General features: G+C 40.7%; 1 protein-coding gene across 4 annotated transcripts; it reads left to right on the top strand.

Annotated features, from left to right (window-relative positions):
- Positions 1-14,542: 14,542 nt before the first annotated feature.
- On the top strand, positions 14,543-20,180 carry mbip (MAP3K12 binding inhibitory protein 1). Of its 4 annotated transcripts, none has more exons than XM_088304085.1 (9): positions 14,543-14,772; positions 15,659-15,775; positions 16,216-16,404; positions 16,901-16,997; positions 17,222-17,287; positions 17,942-18,097; positions 18,526-18,620; positions 19,739-19,777; positions 19,856-20,180. In XM_088304085.1, the coding sequence occupies exons 1-9, from the start codon at positions 14,644-14,646 to the stop codon at positions 19,961-19,963; spliced, it is 996 nt and encodes a 331-aa protein (XP_088160211.1). In that variant the 5' UTR covers positions 14,543-14,643; the 3' UTR covers positions 19,964-20,180. The 4 variants fall into 4 exon arrangements, with proteins under 4 accessions (XP_088160211.1, XP_088160202.1, XP_088160191.1 ...); XM_088304076.1 differs by having other exon boundaries at positions 18,523-18,620; XM_088304065.1 differs by having other exon boundaries at positions 17,219-17,287.
- Positions 20,181-20,931: the final 751 nt, after the last annotated feature.

The raw sequence follows: 20,931 nt of genomic DNA, 5'->3' as shown, positions 1-20,931 counted from the left end.
TTTAAACAAACTTTCAGTCTGTCCGCGTTTAAAATCTCTCTCTCTCTTTTTTTAATTTTCATTTCAAGGCGTTTGACCAAAAAAAAAAAAGTGTAAAGAGCTGTACTAATCATTAAGGGGAAGGAGATTAGGTGGTTTGGAGGGATGGGGGGGCGTTGGGGGGTCAGTCATTCTCCCGCCACCTAACAATGTGGTTGCTAGGCAACGCGGCTAGCTGCGGGTCGTCTAATTTCAGGGTGGAAATAGCTTTTCAATTCCGTGTTGACACATACAATCGTTGCAAAATGATCCGCGGAACAAGCGCGCGTGATGTCAAACGTCGACGCGTGATATGATATGAGACATATAAGTCAACTCTACACGAGGTTGACTCATTCTCCTTTTACGCATTGCCCATTGACCGAATGCAGAATATAGGGTCATTTTTACAATAGTAGCAGCGTAAATTTTGGAATCTTGCCTGATTTTTGCCCACTTGTCGGTTTTATTTTTCATCACATAATGCTTTATTACCTCGTGTGATATTTAAAATTTGCATTAGAATTAAATTTGATCATATGTAGATTTTCAATGTACGATTTTGGACAGCATCCCATTCAGTGGCACTGAAGTACTAAAAAAAACAAAACATAAAAAGCAAAGCTAAAAAATGCAACAAAAAACAAAACACAACAGCAAAAAAAAAAACCCCGAAAAAAACGTATAAGGACAACAAAAAAAAACAAAAACACAAAATGTAAGAAATAAACAAAAGGACAAAAAAGTGAACACAACCGCAAAGTCTAAATATGAAAAAATAAGAAATTAAAAAAAACGCACAAGATCTAAGAAAGAAAACAGCAACACCCCCCCAAAAAAACAACAACAATAAAACAACATTTAACATTTTATTTGTATTTTTCACATTATTTTATATATTTGAACCCACCAAGTGAAAAAAAAACTAATAAATAATGCAAAAAAATACACAACACAACAGCAACAAAAACACAAAAAAACACAAAAACAAAGAGATAAACGAAACAAAAAATAAACACACCAGGAAAAAAACAAAAACAAAGCAACAAAAAAACTTTAAAAGCAACTAAAATAAAAACAAAAACAAAAAACAACAAAAAAAAAGCCCAAAATGCATTTTTCATCAAGAAGGTCTCTTTTGATTTCAATTTTGTTGCCTGAAAAAATGCGAGAAAAAAAACATTATGTTATGATTGACTCTTTCAGTGTGTTGGATTTGGCATATTTATCAAATTGAATTGCTAATTTGCTCTAAAATAATTTGTCCTTCTAATCATTTTATTGCAAAATTGTAAATGTTCCCAAATTGTAGCCACAACTTGCTCTTTATATTTCACTTTATGCTTTATTCCGTTCCAAAGAAACAGAATCTTTGCAGGCACGGCAGTAATGAGAAAAGCAAAAAAAAAGATGACAAAAATCACAAAGCTTTTTCTTTTTCTCCTTCTTGGGTCGGCATTCAGTTGCTGTGGCCACTTGGTACTGCCGATTTTTTTCCCCCTCAACGCCGGCAAATATGTAAATTTTCAAGTGAAGTAGTTGGAAAGCGCAGGTCGTCAAGGTTTGTCTGCAGAAAAATATCGGCTTTGCGAACACTAAAACCTCCAAGGGCGCTTTCGTTTGGTCCTTTGCGTCTTTAACGTGAATAAAAGTGAGTAAACTCGTGTCTTTTTGTGCCTTGGCGCGTGCGTTTAAAGGACAAATGTAGCGTGTTGATGATTACGGTGCTGCATTTTGCCATTTCCACGCGCATGCGGCATCGCGGCTAAATGTTGCTTCACCATGTTTGCTTCGAAGGCAGGACTCGATTGAAGCGAGTCTGCAGACCTCTTTCTTTTTTTTTTAACCAATCAGATTTTCGATTTTACCGCTACGCGTTCACAAAGCTTAGAGCAACGTTGACATTTTTCCGTCTTCTGATTGGTTCAGCTAAATGACAATTTCGTGCGTGATTAAAAATTAATTTTCTAAGCACAGTTTTCAAGAAAAAATTTACTTTTGAGGAAAATTCAGCCAAGTTTTTTGTTGTAGTTTTTTTTTGGGGGAGGGGGGGCACTTTCCGAGCAGAACGTTTGAGCGCTACAGCTAGCTTGGAGCAAAGAAAGGAGGTCTACATCAGTATCTCTGGTGAGTACCACACATTTGAGTTCAAATTTTAATGTTGATGAATATCGATTGTGAACTGCTTTTTCGTGTCACGGTTTAGAGGTTATGTTTTGGAAAATAAAGTACTCTGCTCTTGCTGCGTCGCTTCTATAGCTAGCCATATATATATAAAACTCATCCGGTGCTAACACCAGTTGATGATTCTTGTAACATTGTGGAGATGACTCAAAGATGTAAAACGGTGACAACAAACGCATGAAAACCCTTGAAATGCCGTTGTCAACAAAATACAACAAACATGCTTTATGAGAAACCACAGACTGAGCTAAAATGCTAATCGCTAGCGCAAATGCTAATCGCTAGCTGTCCTAAATGCTAATTGTAAGTACATATCAATCATCGTGGAAATGACTCTCAAAGGATTCAAACTGTAACAACAAACACATTTAAACATTTTACACGCAGCTGAGAATAAAATACTACAAAATTCTATGCCCCACTAGACTGAGCTAGCAGGCTAACATGCCAAATGTTCTTTCATCCCAATCGTTGACGATTCTAGAATGCTAATGATACGTGAACATTTTTAGCATCCCTCGGAGTACAAACTCACAATAAACAAACCTCATAAGTTTATATTTAATACAGAACCTTGACAATATGCACACACACACACAGCATGAGCCTGGCTCAAGAGTCAGGACATGGAGCTGCAATCCATTTTCAATTTTTAACTCAACTTCATTTATAGAGCAAGTTAAAAACAATCACAGCTGCATACCAAGTGGCGTACAGGAAGCACAAATCAGTTAAAACTCTCAATTAATAACATAAAAAGAGTAAACACAGAAAAATAGCTAAACAATGCTGAGTGTCATGCTGGGTCGAAAGCCAAAGAATGAAAGCGTCTTGAATTAAAGTATATCTTTAACATTAAAGTGCTCGATTACGGGATCATGTCTCCATTTCTTCTCATTCTATTCGAGTCCACGTGAGAATTTTGTTGCAATGCTTACATACGTCTTTTGGTTTATGTTTCATAAATCGTTGCTCATGAGACATTTTAACTATCCGTCCCATAGGAAATAATGTATTAGCTTCCAAGGATATGCTACATGCTATTTAAAGTACATTAGCAGAAAAGGGAACGGATATAATCTTTATGTAATGAAGTGAGTTGCACGCAAGGACCAAGCGGATGTGCTGTGTCGCAACAAAGTGCCTTTTTTATTTTTTATTTTGTGGAATTATCACACGTAGTGAACCCTGTTAGCGTAACTAGCTCTTGACCGATTAATCGGTTTCATTGGTTGATATAAGCTCTTTTTAAAACTGTAAAAATCTGCCTTTTATTTTTACACGTTAATATATTACAACATAAGATAAAGATAAGGACGTTCACCCCCCCCACGAAAATGGCAAAAGAAATCGGCCAATTTTTGCTGATTTTGCTTTGTTGCAAAGTTAAATAAATGCTAAAACAGCAAGTACTTTGAAACTGTCAAATATTATGTCTGTAATTCACCTCTTTAATGTTTTAAGTAGGAAGTGACCAGAAAAAGTTATTTTACTCATTATATATATATTTTTTTAATTAATTGGCTGATTCATCGGATATCCAATTTTTTTTGTCTGCCAAATATTGAAATTAGCAGCCGCCTCAATATCTAAAAATCTATATCATTAAGGCCCTAATCAGAATTCAACTCAATATTAAAACTACTCACGCTTTTATTTTGCTGGCCAAGGTTTGCTCGTCATTTCCTCGCTAGCCGTTAGCTTAGCATATGCTGCGTGCTATTTATAGCTCGTCACTCGAAATGGCTTGACATGTGGAGTTCATTGTTTGCGCTGTATTCAAGGTTTCAACAACAACAAAAAAAATAGGCAATTGTTTATGAAATTAGGTGTGTGTGTGTGTCGGGGGGTGGGGGGGGCTTGTTTATTTCTGTTGAATTGAGGCTGTGCGCTTCAGGGCTCCGTCCCTAAACCCGACAATCGCGAGTGTTGACTGTATTCTGTTCCATTATTGGTTTCATTGTCAAACCGAGCCGTACAGATTGCCGCCCTCTCGTCCAAACGCACAAGTGCGCCCTCCAAATTCCGCGAGGGCTCGCCGCGCATTTGCATCCCATCAGCCTACAACCTCATTCAGCTCAATGCCGCCTGCTTTTCATCTGGAATGCCTTCAACCAGTGTGCGCCGCTTTTATTGGGAGAAACACAGGCTGGGCCAAAAAGGAGGTGGATGCCAATTTTCTGGGAGGAAGGACGGAATGAAGGAGGAGGGGGAGGGGGTGAAAGGAAGGAAGGCAGGAAGAAAGGAAACAAGGGAGGGATTAAGAAAGGATCAAGGAAGGTAGCAAAGGATGAAGGATGTTTGAAATGAATGTAGGACGGGAGGAAAAAAAATGAAGGAACAGGAGGATCAAGAAAGGAAGGAAGGAAGGATGGAAGGGAGAATGGGAGGAAAAATGAAAGTAAAACGCATAGGAAGGAAGAGAGGTACGAATGAAGGCGGGAAATGGATTAAGGATGGATTGAAGGAAGGTATGCAGAGTGGATGATTGAAGGGAGTAAGCAAAGAAAGAAAGAAAGATGATTGGAGAAACGAAAGAATGAAGGAAAGCAGACAAGGATGAGCGCAAGAAAGGAAAGAAAGAAAGAAATAGGGAATGAAAGATGATTGAAGGAAAGAAAGAAAGGAGGAAAGAGGGAAGAAAGGAAGAAAATAATGAAATAAAGAAGGAGGGAATGAAAAAGATTGAAAGAAAGAAAAAGAAAGGTGGAGCGAAAGAAAGAAGGGAAAGAAGAAGACAAAGATGAGAGAAGGAAAAGGAAGAAAGGAAGGAAGGAATGAAAGATAATCAAAGGAAGCAATGAAGGGAGGAAAGAAGGAAACGAGGATGAGAGAAAGAAAAGGAAGAAATAAATGTGGCAATCAAAGATGATTGGAGGAAATTAAGAAGATGAGAGGGAAAAAAGAAAGAAAGCAAGGAAGGAAGGAAGGAAGGCGCTCATGGTCGCTTTTTGGTCCCCCCACCAGGTCAACACACACTCTCACACACACACACACACACACACTCACACCTCAGCCTGACTTGAAAGCACGATTGCAAAGCCTGACTCCAAACCCGAACCGAATGACTTTGACGTGACGTGTTTGCAAAACGACATTCTCGTTTCCCAAGCAGATGCCACAAGTGTGCTGAAACGTGCAGGCAAGCCTTGGCCCCGCCCCCGCCCCCCCGCACCATCCCGAAGCTGGCTCTGTGTACAGTAGCCGTCGGGGGTCCATTGGGGGCCAACGAGGCATGACTAACCGGGTTAAGGCCACACTTTCTCTGTCAGCGTCCCGTCGAGATAACTGGGCACTGAATGAGCCTTGCGAAAGCGTCAGACAACGGGTCAACGTGAAAAGGCGAGAGAAACACGAGTCGAGTGAATTGCCAAAGAAACAAATGGAAGGTGGAAGTGAAGGGAAATGTTGGGGGGGGGGGACCCAAACACAAAACACAGTTGAGATTTCACGCCAAAAATGTCCAACGATGCTGCCGTGTAACCAACAATCAATTTCAACTTGAAAGGCAGTTTGTTTATTTATTATATTTTAAAAAAAATCTTTCATTTGTAAGCTGAAAAAAAATTCTATGTATAGTTTTCTTCATTTTTATTTCAAAATGCAAAATATTACATGAAATTCCATCCTTTATTTCACCCCAAAATAATTAGGGTGAAGCAATGACTTCATTATATTAATTAAAATTATTATTTGTAATAACTTGAAGTATTTTTCCTTTTTTTTTTATCTAATGATTTTTCTATTTCTTTTTTAATTAAAAAAATTTGAATTTTGGGTGCATTTGATATTTTTTTTCTCTACTGTTTTTTGTAACAAAATTTTACATTCAATATATTTAAACAGCCCAAAAAATTTGACGAGCTTAACATGATATTAATGCTGACTTGATGTTTTATTAATGTTCACATATTTTTCTCAACTCCATATTTACGCAAAAATACTTTAAATCAAATAATATAAACTAAGTATTGGATCAGTTGACACGAAAATATGACACAGCCCAAATTTGTTCACGACGTCAAATGGTTGCACGAAAAAAAACCAAAAAACATCTGGCTCCAGATTTATTTATCAAATACACGATACAGTCACATAAAATGTATCTAAATTCAGATGATTTTATTTTGTGCAACCACGACATCAAATTGAGTAAACTTAAAACAATTTTTTTTCAGTGTGGGTTTTATAATAATAATGCAATTTCATGCCGTTTCAGTCTAAGAAATTGTATTCATTTAATGTTAAATCCTAATTCCTTAAATGCAATCAATTCCATTTTATTTTATCCAAATGTATTACTCTTTAAAAAAAAATCAAATTTAAAAAAAGGAAAAATCAGTTCAAAACTTCCCAAAGGTTCAAAAAGAAATGAATCCTCCTCAGTTGTCCTACGATTCATGATCCTCCCAGGGGCCGGAAAGTGGCCCACGGGCCACAGTTTGCGCACACGTAAATTGAATGATAGGTTGCAGCCCCACCCTGAAAAAAAAAAGGCCTTGAATGTTGCAAGACAATACGCAATCAAGATGGCCCAAAATGTGACAGCTTAATCGAGCCCGGCTTGGCCGTCGTCTCGATCCCGAGCTGAGAAAAGGCACAAACGGCCATTTAACCCCCAGCCAGGACCACCCCCAAGGCTCCAGCTAAATTGGGTCGCGCACATTAGGACCTGTTGAGACTTAACATATTTTCTTGTACAGCCTGCAGGGGATTAGCCGGGAGGGTGCTGGTGATATTTGCTCCCCCCCCCACTCCACCACCCTGCTTCTTTCTTAATGAAATATGTCATTAGGAGGAATTCATGTGACACAAAAGGGGCGACAGTCAAAAAAAAAAAATAAAGGTTGACTAATTATATAGTTTGCCCTGGCAGAGGCTGCAGGCAGGTGGCTGGTCCATCATGCAAATGGCTGCGCCGGCGCAATTAGCCTCTGGCAGCCGCCTCAATTAACAATTAGCTAACATGCAATTCTGCCGCGCGACGCCCCCGCCGTCTCCTTTTAGCCTCGATTGTCACCGTGTATTTTTCAATTGCTCAGTAGGAGACGCGCTTTTCTTAATGTGGTCAATTTACAGGCTCAGTGAACGGAAGTCGACCACAAGGGGCTCGGCGGGCGAAGCCAACACATCCTTTCACAAAGAACAACTTTTTGTTTTCAAGTGTTTTCCGGGATGAAGTTAACTTTGAACGACCAAAAATGGCATTAGAACAGCACAGTCCAATGGATGAAACCTCGAAACTTTAAAAAAAAAAAAAAAAACACCGGTCCTCGAGGGCCACATTCCTGCAGGTTTTAGATGTTTCGCCTCCTCCGACACACCTGATTCAAATGATCAGCCCATCAAAATCTGCACAAACCTGATAACAAACATGATCAATTGAATCAGGTGTGCTAGAGAAGGGAGACATCAGAAACATGCGGGCTCGTGGCCCTCGAGTACCGGAGTTTGACAAATAAAAATGACAAAATGTAGAGATGCGTGTACATGCTTTGCAGTGGACAGAAATATTTGTTCACGTGGAATCTCTCAAGTTGAACAACCTTGAATTTCATAATTTGGGGGAAAATTAAATCTCTAAACCGCAGGTGTCCTCGAGGGCCACAATCCTGCACGTTTTTGATGTTTCCTTCCTGTAACATACCTGATTCAAATGATTAAGATCGTCATCAGGCTTCCGCAGAGCTTGCTGATGGGCTGATTGTTTGAATCAGGTGTGTTGGAGGAGAGAGACATCGAAAACATGCTGGATAGTGGCCCTCGAGTACCGGAGTTGGAGACCTGTGTTCTGAAAAAGAAAAAAGACACAAAATGTGGAGATATGTGTACATGCTTTTCAACGGACAGAAAAATTAGTTCAAGTGGAAAGTCTTATGTTGAACGCACTTGAATTTACGATTTGTAAATTTCATTTCATTGTTGTGAAAATTGATAATGTGCAATGAGAAGCACTTCCTGATACATGATTTTTCCTAAGGTTGCATTTATTTTTTTTTAGAGCTAGGGACACAACGAATGAGAGTTTGGAAAGTTGTGTTGCAGTCTCGTAAAAATCGTGCATCTCCAGATTTTGTGGATTTTTTATTTTAAAAATTGGGGAGTTCTTTTAGAGACAGTTTCCCCAAAATTCTGGGAATTTAAAAATGTCGACTTGCAAAACCTCGTGGCTATTGTCAGATTTCTTCGCTGTCAAATTTCCACATTTAAAAACAAAACAACATTTGGTGATACCATTTTTTTTTCTCGCCGGCCTGCAGATTTGAAGACATTTTTTTTTTTCCCGGAATTTCATGGCAAAACAAAAAATACAAAATCCTTAATTTGCAAGCATCTCGGCGCCGACGACATCGCGACAAACACTTTGGCGGACCACATGCTGTGTCTTGAGGTTCTGCTTTTCTAACCCCTTCCACTGATCCCCCTCGCAACCCATTGGGGGCCAGCGGCGCACCCCCCCACCCCCACCCCCCCCCGGGCCCACCCACACGCTGTCATTATTCCCGCTGGCCTCCGACATGACACGGGAACAAAGTAGACATTAAGCGACATTAAAGCCGGGGATGGAAGTAATCAGGAAGCCGTTATCTCTTAATGAAGCCAAACACATGCGCGGCGATCCACACAGGCGCTAATCAATAGAGGGCCCCCCCGAACAAAGAGGGAGGCGGTTCGGGGTAGGCTGGGGTTGCTCTCTGGGCCCCCTCCTCTCCCACAAATCAATTAGAATGCTTGTTTGCTATGACAGTCTATTTCCATTAATTACGTGTTCATTAAAAGTAATTTGTGGAGACAACACGAAGAAGACCTGTCCCGTTAGGACGGAAGATTACTGGATTAGAGGGAAGCTATAGGCTGTCACTATAAATCGTTTTTCACAATCCCCCCCCCCCCCCCCCCCCCCCCATTTTGGTCCAAATAAAGATCTGGTGTTTTACTAGGCTTTTCCCGGCAATTTTTGTCATCACATCTACAAGCCATGAAGAGTCTCTTTTTTGGGGGCGGGCGCAAATATAATTGCGATGATCAGCCAAGAACAGTGAAGCATGTGGCACTATCATGATCGGGGCCTGTTTTGCTTCTGCTGCAAGCTGACCTTGACTAAGGTCAAGGCAGAGGAAATCACGAACAGTTCCAAGAAGCAGTCAGTGTGAGCACAAAGCCTTCAGACGTGCGCTTGAAAAGAAAATGATTCCCGTGCAAAAATAAATTCGAATGTGACGACTTCATTCTGAACTCAAGAGGGTGTGCACACTTGTGCAACTTCAATATCTCTATCACTTTATTTACTTCTTCTCCTTCTCGATAAGTCCCCCGCCGATCGGTCAAATTAGTAGCGGAAAAAGAAGTTTTGGAAATCATTGATCTCGGTCTCGTTTGTTTTCATCTCACAAAAACGGACAGGGGTGTGTAGACTTTTGAGATGCCACTACAAGAATATTTTACTCTGCAATGAAAGAAATTCATTGCCACTCTGTGGGAAAGGAGCTAAATTGTGCTGTTGTAAAGCTTTTCCACACCACCATGATCTGCATGTATGATGTCTTTTTTTTTTTTTTTCTCTCTGTAACGCTAGCAGCACAGTTGCTTTTACCAAAGGTCCCCTTGTTGGTTGCTATAGCATTCTCAAGCACCACTCTGCTAAATCCCCACCCCCACACCGACCTGCTCTGCACACTTGTAATAAATTATCCTCAAGTGAAGTGAAAGAAAAAAATATATTGGTTAAAAAACAAAAAAAAAAAGGCACTGGCCCGGCGCACTTTAGAGAATCACAACCTCGTCAACATTTTTTTGCGCAACGTGACACCCCTTTGACAGTCTGCTGGATCGTTTTTTTCCAGCCATCCCATTGTGTTGTGTGCTGTTATGCAATGTTTGGTGCAATCTTTAGGATGCGCCTCATGCCGTGCGTGAAGTGCAAACACATGCGAGATGGAGGAGGAGGGGTCTGGGGGGGGCGATTTGTTGATTAATTAAACATGGCTCCTCCAAAAGATAGCCCCCCCCCCACCTCACAATGCACTCGCGGTAAGTTTGCGGCAGGCAGTGTGAATCGCACTCCTCATTGCTGTCATCTTTGCCAAATTGAATGCAGATTGAAAAATATATTTTCGGCTCTTGACTGGGCCTATTCACAGCCTGTTGAATCGACGGCGCGTCAATAAAAGAGTCCCCCCCGTTCGGGAGCTTGGAGTGATTGCACGCGTGCACTTTTGACGAATGCTGTTATAAATAATCGAAGCAGCGAGCGCACAACTTTCAAATCATTTCACGCGAGGCTTTTCCTATTTGGGGTTTCAATGGTGGTGAGGAAACATTTTGGCAGCCATCAAATGTGTATTAATGTACACTTGATGAAAATTTTGGGGCATTGAAAGTGCTGGATTGAAAATGAATACAGTGGAATGGCTAAGCAGAAGCGCGGACCGACATTTGCAATGCAAGTGAAACGGAGAAAAAAACAAAGGGATTAATATGGACTTTTTGAGGCTCATCCCATTCTTTATTTAGCAGAATAAACTTCCGATTGGCGGGTAATCGACCGATTTAATAATAAATATATATAAAATGATTAAAATAACTTATTTGATCTCTTCACACTTGCAACAATCAAGATAATGATTGCAGTCCGAACATTTGACAGTTTGACATGACTTTGTCCTTTGTTTAATTTGGGGTAAGGATTAGAGGCAGTGGGATTACGATTGAATTTGATATGAAACAGCGATTATAAAGAGCAAAATCGCTCGGGCCCTAATTGGAATAATTTATTGTCTTTTATCTTCGAAAACGAATTACCGTATTTTGCGAGCTATGAGCCGCTACTTTTTTGCTTGATTTTGAACCGTGCGGCTTAAACAACGCTGTGGCTTTTCTGTGGATTTTTCTTCACCGGTAGGGGGCGCTCTATAGTTGAGAAAATACGCTCAATAAATCTTTTTTTTTTTTTCTCTCTTCGGTCTGTTTTGTTTTAATGAGCTAAGTTGTTGCCGTGTTAAAAGGCTCAGTTTTAAAAATCTGTTTATGGACCTTTATGTGCATTCACTGTACAAAATCGTTCTGGACTGGTAGTCAAAAAAAAACAAAAAAAACTAAATAACGACAAATAAAATGTAAGAATTTTCAGAAAAATAAAAACTACACAAAAAAAAGGCTAGAAAAACAACCAAAAACTAACGCAAATAAAAAAGAGTCAAAAGTAAATAAAAAATAACTCAAAAAAAAAATCCCAGACTTACTCTGACCTTTTTTTTGTTGCCGTCAACAAATACATTCTTTCGCGAAAAAAACTAAAACTAACACTAAAACTTCACTAACTAAACCTGAGCATTTTTTAAAGAAAAAATATAAATAACAAATCCAATCTAAAATCGAATCAAATCTAACTGAATTTAAAAAAAAAAATATATATATATATATATATATATGTTTTTAAAAAAAACTGAAAGTGCCAATGCGCATCTAAAAATTGTTTCGGCTGTTCACGTAAGTGAGGGACAGCTTGGCACCTTAGTACGTGTAGCCTACAGATCCGTGTCTTCCTGCTTCTGCGGGCTCCCAGCACCACCCGGGATTGGTCGCCTGCTGCGTTCTGGCAAGAAATCAATAATTGAGGTTGTCCTAATCATCTGTACATTTACCATCACAATCAACAATCAAAGCCAGGACCCTCACCTTTCTTTTGGGGGGCCTCCCGAGCGCAACAATTTCCCGGCTGACTGTGAAAAGGCGGCGGCAAATTAGAAGCCTCGGCTCCCGTGAGCGGCGCCTAATGGCTCTGATTTGTGAACTGCTAAACGAGGTTATGTAAATGAGGCTGAATAGAGGCAGCGGGACCCCAGGTGACAGGTGCAGGCGCTTTAAAAAAAAATATAGATTAAAAAAAAAAAGTGTGTGTGGGGGGGGGGGGCAGGATGTGTGTTTCACCAAATCAGGAAGGAAATTGGAACTAAATGTGATCTGTGAGAAAAGTCTCAAATGCAAAGGAAAGTAAACATTTAACAATTGGCGTCAAATTCTACTTGTAGTTTGAACGATACAAAAAAAGGAACAAAAAATGACTTGTATTTGTTAAATAAAATAAAATGAAATAATATGTAGATTTACAACATTTGGAGTTTTTTTTCTTAAAAAAAAAAAAGTCGCTACAAATGTGGGAATTATCATTCCCGCAATGACGTTTTCGTTTATTTTTTTTAATATATGAATTACAAAATTACCAAATTTTTAATTCATATATTTAAAAAAAATGATTTTTTTTTTTCAAAAGACACAAACAAAAAAAGGTTGCATGGGGTGAAAACAATGCCTCAAATCGCAAAATTTGGGGAGACTTGAGTTGTTTTTTTCTGTCCAGCAAAAAGCATCTCCAAATAGATCCAAATATTTGTACATTTTCGTCTGAAATTAGACGACATTTTTTTTTTTTAATATATAAATCACAAAATTTGGGGATAAAGTACTTGATTTTTTTAGACAGCTGATTGGAATTGCAATTCAACAACAAAATGGGCATCTCAAAATGTATATGATTTTTTTTCTTTCTTTTCAAACAATGTACTAGTGTGATCTATCCATCCATCCATTATTCAACCCTTGCAAGGATCTACGACGCTAATAATAAATCATTCGTAACACTGGCGGCTCTAGAGTGGGGACTACGGGGGCACCCCCGCCCCCGAAATATGTTTGGACACCCCAATGACTAGGCCGGAAATGGACTTTTGGGTATTTTCCAAATTTTCCAGGAATTTCTTTTTCACATTTCCTCAGGATCGCTATAGAGACCATAGTGAGTATTTATCAGCGTTTGATGAAAAATTTTGGGGGTTCGTTAAAAAAAATAAAATAAAAATAATAAAAAAATAAATAAATAATCCTCGAGATAGCCTTGGCCACACCACCCCAAAGGATAAAATTCCAACTCTGCCACTGGTTTGGAACTAATTTTAATTTATTGTTTCATTCAATTTGTGTTTAATTCGGGCGTCAATAAAACCAGATCACAGTTAGACAAATCAAATGAGCATTTTTTTTTTGTTCGTATTTGACAACTTTTCGCTGCGTGGGAACATTGGGAGTATATCGGCTCCGTGTGTCAAACCACGTCAAGTGTAACGGTTCCGCTCCCGTTTCAGAGTGGGGGTCGAATACAGACAAATAAAACCAAGGGACTTGTCTTCAGACCCCTTTTTCCTAAAATGATTAACCCATCGAGAGAGCTCATATGAGGCGCGTGAGTGGCGCGGCGCTTTCTCGTTTGCCAGCAACTGTCATTTTCCTGTTGTTGTCCTCATCAGTCTCTCTCGCCATTATGTGAAAAGACGGCAAAATGAATAGAGCAGGGAGATTTTCCCACAGTCACTCAGCGTGAGCATGCACACTCACACTCACACACACGCACACACAAAAATCACCATTGTGGCCTGCAATGCCCCTGCTGCACGGGCTGCTCTGCACTCAACAATAATATTCTCATTAGAGGACGACTTTATTTTATTGCGAGTAATCAAGTGCAACGTTAACTGTTAAGCATGTCGTTTTTCAACGGGTTTTATTACCCATAAGCACGTTATAATGTACAAAGTATATTTTTCCCCATTTGGCTTTGGTTACACTAATGCAATTTCAACACGTCGTATTTATTAAATGTGTTTGTTTTTTTATTGCAAGTCAAAGCGTTATTATTTAAATTTGTTACAAATTATTGGTATTCAAATCATGATTTAAAATCCGAAAATGAAAATGAACGGTGACTAATTATGAATTACAAAACAGCTCTAAAGTGTTTAGACACCAAACGTACTCATTAAAAAAATTTAATCAGCATTATGAATGCAAATTAGGATATAAACACTCATAACGTATATGTCTACTCGTTGGCTCCGCCCACAGTGTACCGCCCATACATATTTATGGCTAGAAAGGATCATTAGTCACCCCAATTTGATTTTAGAGACATGAAATATGGGACGGTAAAGCAAAACAGGATATTTACAACACTTTGATAATAATTGCAGAAGTTTTTTCATCGAATCAGATTTATAAAATGCGTTTTTTTCTTCAAATTATATAAGGATATTTTGAAGACACTTGAAATAAAAAACAGACCGTATATATTATATATACATACAACATACATATTGATAGTATGTTTTATTTTTTTGTTATAATAAATACACAGTTCTGTGTTCGTGTGCTCAGCTTGTAATTCTCATGTTTTATGGAAAAATGTTTGGACGCTGGTTTTGATTTATAAAGACTTTAAATGTACTAAACGTAGTCAATAATATAGCATTATTAAGATGAACATTTGACAGGATACGTGAATCTGTGCGTGCGCTTGCCTCAGCACAAGCAGTGACGCGACCACTTCCTCCTTCACTTCCTCTCTTCCAACCAATCAGCGTGCACGTCTCCGCTCAACGTTGAGCCACAATGGCGGAAACAATGAAGCTGACCGGGGAGACTTTTTCTGCCGCTAAAGAGTCCTCCAGTACCAAATTGTTCAGCTATTCAGGGTGCATGAGTGCCCTGTTCAAGCTCCTGGCGGATTTCGTGACAGAGGTTGGTTCGGTGTTTTTTTTTCGTGGCGTTTTAAGCGCAGAAACCAGCCAAGTCGACGTTGTTTGCTAGCTCTAATGCTAACGTTTTAGCTGCTGCTCGGCATCCGTTGAAACAAAGCGTTCAAGAGGGGTTAAAATTAGTAGAAAGATAACCACTTTAAATGGTTGCCCTCAAATAGTGGCCGTTTGTTTCCACAACGTCTCCCAGTAAACGAGTTCACCCAACATCCTAAGGTAGACGGCTTATTTACAACGAGCATGTGTTTACCATAGACTCACGTAGATGCGTCATTGAACTGGTTCATCATCCTGTCCGCCATATTGGATGGGGCAGCGATCACCATAAACTCATGCAAGTACATGGACTGGGGTCCAAAAAGTGACAACCTGCAAAGTGTTTCACCCCATATATATATTTTTTTATGAACAGGCAAGCACCTAACCATCGTATTATTGTTTTTAATGTTTTCATAACAAGCCAACTAACTGGTTTTCTTGATTAATTTGATTTTGTCAGGTGGATTTTTTTTTGAGTGGCACTAGTTTATGAAAGAGCAAGCAGTGTTGCCAAATGGTATATTTATCGAATTCTTTTAATGTTTTTTAAAAAAAAAATATGAGACAAAATGTTGAAATTGAACAAATATTAAATGAGAAAAATATATTCAAAATAAAAACTGTTAGAAGACAATAAAAAGTGTTTTCCCACCCAAGAATATTAGGGGAAAAATATTTATTTGGAAACTTAAAGAAAAAATGTTTGAGGAAAAAAAATAAACATTAGAATAAAAATATTAGAAAAAAAAGTTCTTTGAAGCAAGGTCAGTGTTTGCAGAAATATTATATGATGCATTGCTAGTTTTTAGTTACATAGTTTTGTGTCTCAGCTCAAATTAGGTGACAGCGTTTTGAGGATGGACATCAACATGGATGCCGTGAGTCCTCAGTCTTCAGATGCCGTTCACGCTTTTGACTGTCTACAGCGGCACATTACTAAGCTACAGGTACACTGCAAGCTGTTAAATCGTATCAAATCTTGGAATTTTTGTACAATTTTCTTGTATTTTGGTGGTGAAACTTGGATGCGGTGGAGGACAGGCTTGCCAGACTAACTTCCTTAGTGGGTGTGGCTTGCTACGCTAGGGAATCACTGCAGTGGAGCAATAAAGGGATTTCTGATTCTGATGATTTAATTTCGCTTAAATTGCAACAGGAAATGATTAAATTATGCCAAATTTGTGGGAAAATTATTATTACAAAACGTTCTCTGATTTTGGCCTGAATATTGACCATGAACTACAGCGACAAGCAGAAAAATTAAATTCACTTCCTCTTGATGGCGACTAATCAATGTATGCGATTTTTGTGTGATGGTGTGCCGTGAGGTAAAAAAGAAAAGAACATACAATACAATCCAAATTTGTATTGTTGTCGTTACTTCCAGGCCATGTCCGAGAGCCTCAAAACGCTGGCGGAGGCTCCAAGTCACACGCCACCCGAGACCGAGAAGGAAATGCCACGTGACACCGCGTCCTTGTCTGCCCTCCGCCGCGCCACGTCAACGCCTCCGCTCCCCAACGCCTCGGAGGCGGCCGATGACGTCTTGGTGCAAATCCGCGCCGGCAAGTCTGAGGTGGGTTCGGCTTATGAATATTCATCACGTCATTAAAGCGCCCGTCGCAAGCCCGAGAATCGGGAGAGCGGAGCTGGGCGGGGCGGCGGTCCTTTAGCGCCGTGGTCGGCTGCGAGAGACCGCGTGGCTTGGAGGGCTTTGAGAGCGGGGCCTGGTCCTTGATGGATTATGAAGTGGATGCTCATTACTCTCAGATTGGATGTGGATGGAGGACAAGAGGCCCCATTCTGTTGTGCATTTATTTTGGTAGCCAAGCAAACAGTATTCATATTCCATCACGCCACTCGGGCTGGCCCGTGTTCTGGGCCTACCTGGAATTGCAATTGTCATTCCGCATCATGTAAATTGCAACGCCCCCAAACCAAGCGAGGGACCCCACCACCGCCCCTCCCTCCTCGTTACATTCTCATCACAGCAGCAACACAATTTTGCTTGGCGGATGCCCTTTAATGGCCGATCAATCCATCGCTTGTCATCCCGCGTGTCGTCCCTCCAGATCGAGCGCAGGATATCTGCATTTATGGAGCGCAAGCAGATGGAGATCAATGAAAACAACGTGCGCGAGTTCTGCAACGTGATCGACTGCAATCAGGGTGAGCGAGGCGGCCGTGGGGGCGGGGGCGGGGGATTGAATGTGTCGGGGTGTGGAGTGGGAGCCCGCGCACAGATTGCCAATGTTTGGGAGAGAGCTGATTTCCACCGGGCGAGAGGTCAGGCTGAACTGAGCCGGAGTAGCTAACGGCCTCCAAAAGCACGGCGGCAGCAGCGCTCGTGTTATTGTGTTTTTATTCATGTGATTTTTGTTCTCGTTCAGTAGAGGACAGCTGCGCCAGAACAGATGCCGTGTTCACGCCGTACCCCGGATTTAAAAGCCACGTGAAAGGTGGGACTGGCAACATGAAATATCAATCAGCCGTGCATTGACCACACAGTGAAAGGTCGCACACACTCACTGGTGCCGTTTGTTGGGATTTGTTAACACAGGAATCCTTTTTCACTGTCCAAAAACTTAACTTGGCGTCCGGTGTTTTAGAGTAAAAAAAAGAAAACAATGAGGCACTTTTAAACAAATCACTAAAGAATATATCAAAGACTTGGATGTGTAACGTGGGTCTTTGTTTTGAAATAAATTTTTTGGACATTCTTGTTATCACTGTGAAAAAAAGTGAACACCTATAAAAAATAATTTGTAAAAAAAAAAAAAATTTAATAATAAATAAAACTTCAACTATAATGAAGGCAAACCAGGACCGATCGTGTTGTCGCTCATTTTTGAAGAACATTCTTTGTGATACAAGTGAAAAAAGAAGTGAACCACTTTTATGAGCAATCTGTAAAAAAGTAGAATACACCACGGAGCTGTCCTAAAGGCGCTTCGTTCTCTTTGTCACTCACCCAAATGAATTTTCAACATACATTGAGAGAGCTCAACACACAGTTGGTTGATTTTAAACATTGTTGCTCGTTAAACGAGCGTGACATTGACTACGCCGTCTAAAATTTGCCGTTTTATTTTTTGCGCAAATGTTTGTCGCAGTCACGCGAGTGGTGAACACACACGGGCCTCAGACTCGCACTGGAGGCCAAGGAGGCGCTGGTGATCAGGCGCGAGGGCTGCCCACACAAGACTGCGGCAACTCGGCCATTGAGGAGCGCCTCAACAACATCGAGACTCATCTCAGACTCCCGACGGGTAAGCGGAAGGAACACCTTTTCTTCGGAATCTTCAAAGAGTAGACAATTGGACCTTTTTCTTTTTATAACGGCCTATATTAAATGTTTAAAACAGGGATGGACAATTTAAATGTTGGCGAGTTAAGTAAGTTTTCATCAGTGCTACTGGGGGGCGGGGCACAAAGTACCACGGACAGAACAACACACGGTGCAAGCACAGCCAAGCCATGTCTGCCATCTAGTGGCGAATGGTTATATTACAACTTAAAAACTGACCATTGAAAAGCATTGTGTCGGGGGGGGGAATGTCAACACAAAAATTCTACATTGTCGGGTGGAAACAATCAATGTGCATTTCCAATGGAAAACGAGGTCTTGGAAAAGAAATCTGCAAATCAGGGAATTTACTTAAACGGATGTGTAATTTTGGACATTTTTCGGTAGCAGGCCCAGTTCCAGTGAGTGTCTACCACAGACTGAAGAAGCTGGAGGACCGCATCCTGCAGTTGGAGGGACTCTCGCCGGAGTACTTCCAGTCCACGGTAAGGAGACGCAAGCTCGATTTGACCACAACTAGCCGAACGCGGCTAATTGAAGTCGCGAGCTTGTTCCACAGTGACAAAGTCACTCCTGAGGCGACATTTGCCACCACTGGTAAAAATGAAGCCGGGATGAGTGTGAACAAAAAAAAATGGCCAGCTGGTTGCTCATATGGCGAAGTGTGTGAGGTGTCATGTCACCGGCCACTGCGTGGACCCGCACTTCGGGTGATCACAGACGTGCGGGACTTGGGTCACATGACTCAATGCAGACTGCACTCGTCAGTTTTAGGTCTTGTGACACGCCAGGCTAAAACTTGGGAAAGTTACCAGGTAGGGCAATGAATCGAAACGTAATCGCGATTACCGTTTGGCTTCTCGCAATCTTGAGAGCAATTTTGTTTTTCGGTTTTGAGGAGTAAGTTCAAAGTTTTCAAAGAAATGAATAATCCTTTTTACTGATCGTGATTTCAATGATCAATTATTATTTCTTTCTGTAACGTTTTTTTGTTTAAATGGCCAAAACGGAGGAATAGTCAGTTATACATCTAATATGATTTCAGAGTGCGATGTGGCTCGCCGGAAGAAGTGGGTCCGTCGTTTGTGTGTGTGTGTGTGTGGCGACGGCGTTTTCAAAGTGTGCTCGAGATGAGCCGCATCATGTCTCCTCCATCTCTCGATGCCGCCATCGCTCAGCACTGCACAGCATGCCGCGCTCTTCAGCCACTTTTGACTTGCTGCATGTTTGTGCGAGCGCACGTCGAGTGTTTCTGAATAAACCGACGGGGTCTTTTCTACTCCCAAGTACCACTTTTTTTGGGGGAGAGAGGGGGGGGGTGATAGGTGGCTGCTAAATGCACTTGCCCCACAGAATGTCGAAGCTGACACCAAAGCGGAGTTATTGCTGAAAAAAAAAAGAGAGGGCGTCCTTTTTTGTACGACGGCACCAAAGTTGGAAAATGTCATTCTCCAGACTTAAACCCGATTGAGCGTGCATTTTACCCGTTTACGAGGAAACTCCCCTAAAACACTGCAAACCTATTTCAGACCATCCCAACATTGAACTTTGAGGTTAAGAACAGACAAATTTGCTCATCATGAAGGTGTGTGCTTCTTTGTAGAACCTCGCACACAAGAGACCCAAGACGTCACCCGCTCAGGTACAAACGTGGATTTAATTGGATCGTGTTTTTCGGGATGTTTCTGGCTCTGACTTTGCTCTTGACGTTGCCAACCAGGCCTGCAGTCTGACCGAGCTGGATGAGAAGATTAGCGTCGTCAAAGCGGCCCTGTTGAAGAAGGCCAACCAATTTGGGCACGCATACGGACCCGAGTACCCTCTCTGACCTCATTTGGCGCAATGACACTTCTCTGCCGGCACCGAAAACTGATAACGTGGAAACTGAGTACTTTTGTTTCAATGACAAATTTCTTTCGGACTGAAACTGAAAAGGCTCTTTTGGGCCATTTTCGGAAGAAAATGTTGATTTGCCGAATTTTTGGCGCATCCCCAGTTGGCTGTAATGCTCCCTGTGTAAATAAAAGCAGATTTAGCTCTTAAAACCTTGGACTTGTGGTTCATTCTAATTTAATTTAATTGAGCTTCTATGATCTTTTCCATCGTCTTTGTTAGCCATGCTACATGCTAACAACTTTAGCATCGACGCAGCCTAGCTTCCACAGCCGATTGCTGGCGCAGTTTTTTGTTTTTGTTAGTTTTATTTCCATTCTATTCATTAGCTTAGCATGTGCTAAATGTTGACTAACGTACGTTGGGATGAAGTGAGCCGCGAGGCAAGTTCCTCGGTTGAGGTAAGTGCCTGTCCAGTTGGAATTCATTTTTGGCATTGTTTTTTTTTGTATATTCATTTCATTAGCATCATTGCTGCTTATGTCGATGTGAGTTCCATTTCCAAATGTCAAAAATAATTTGTGGAATTTTTGTGCCTTTAACTTAGCATATTGTACTCGCTAAATACATTAGCATTTTGTTGCGAGTTCCATTTCCAGTTCTGATTCCCTGTAGATTTCATTTCCTTGCTTGGAATTAGCATACATGCTATATACGTGAGCATCAAATCCATCTCGCCAAACGTGAGCAGGCGAACTTTTATGTTGCACTTCGAGTCAAAATTCATTCTTGGTATTTTTGGTCATTTCCTCGCGAGTCTTTATGCTCCATGCTATTTACGTTAGCATCTGCTTGGTCAAATGAACTTTTTAGTGTGCGTAAATTAATTATACTGCGCAACCTGAAGTTTTCTCGTCTCTAACTTCTATTTTGATGTACAAAAAAAAGAAAAAAAAACAACTG

The sequence above is a fragment of the Idiotropiscis lumnitzeri genome, chromosome 1, assembly GCF_059441095.1.
Source record: "Idiotropiscis lumnitzeri isolate Australia: NSW breed Sydney's pygmy pipehorse chromosome 1, RoL_Ilum_1.0, whole genome shotgun sequence".
NCBI lineage: Eukaryota > Metazoa > Chordata > Actinopteri > Syngnathiformes > Syngnathidae > Idiotropiscis > Idiotropiscis lumnitzeri.
The sequence above is the reverse complement of the archived record's forward strand: the minus strand, read 5'-3'. Positions and strand labels throughout refer to the sequence as shown.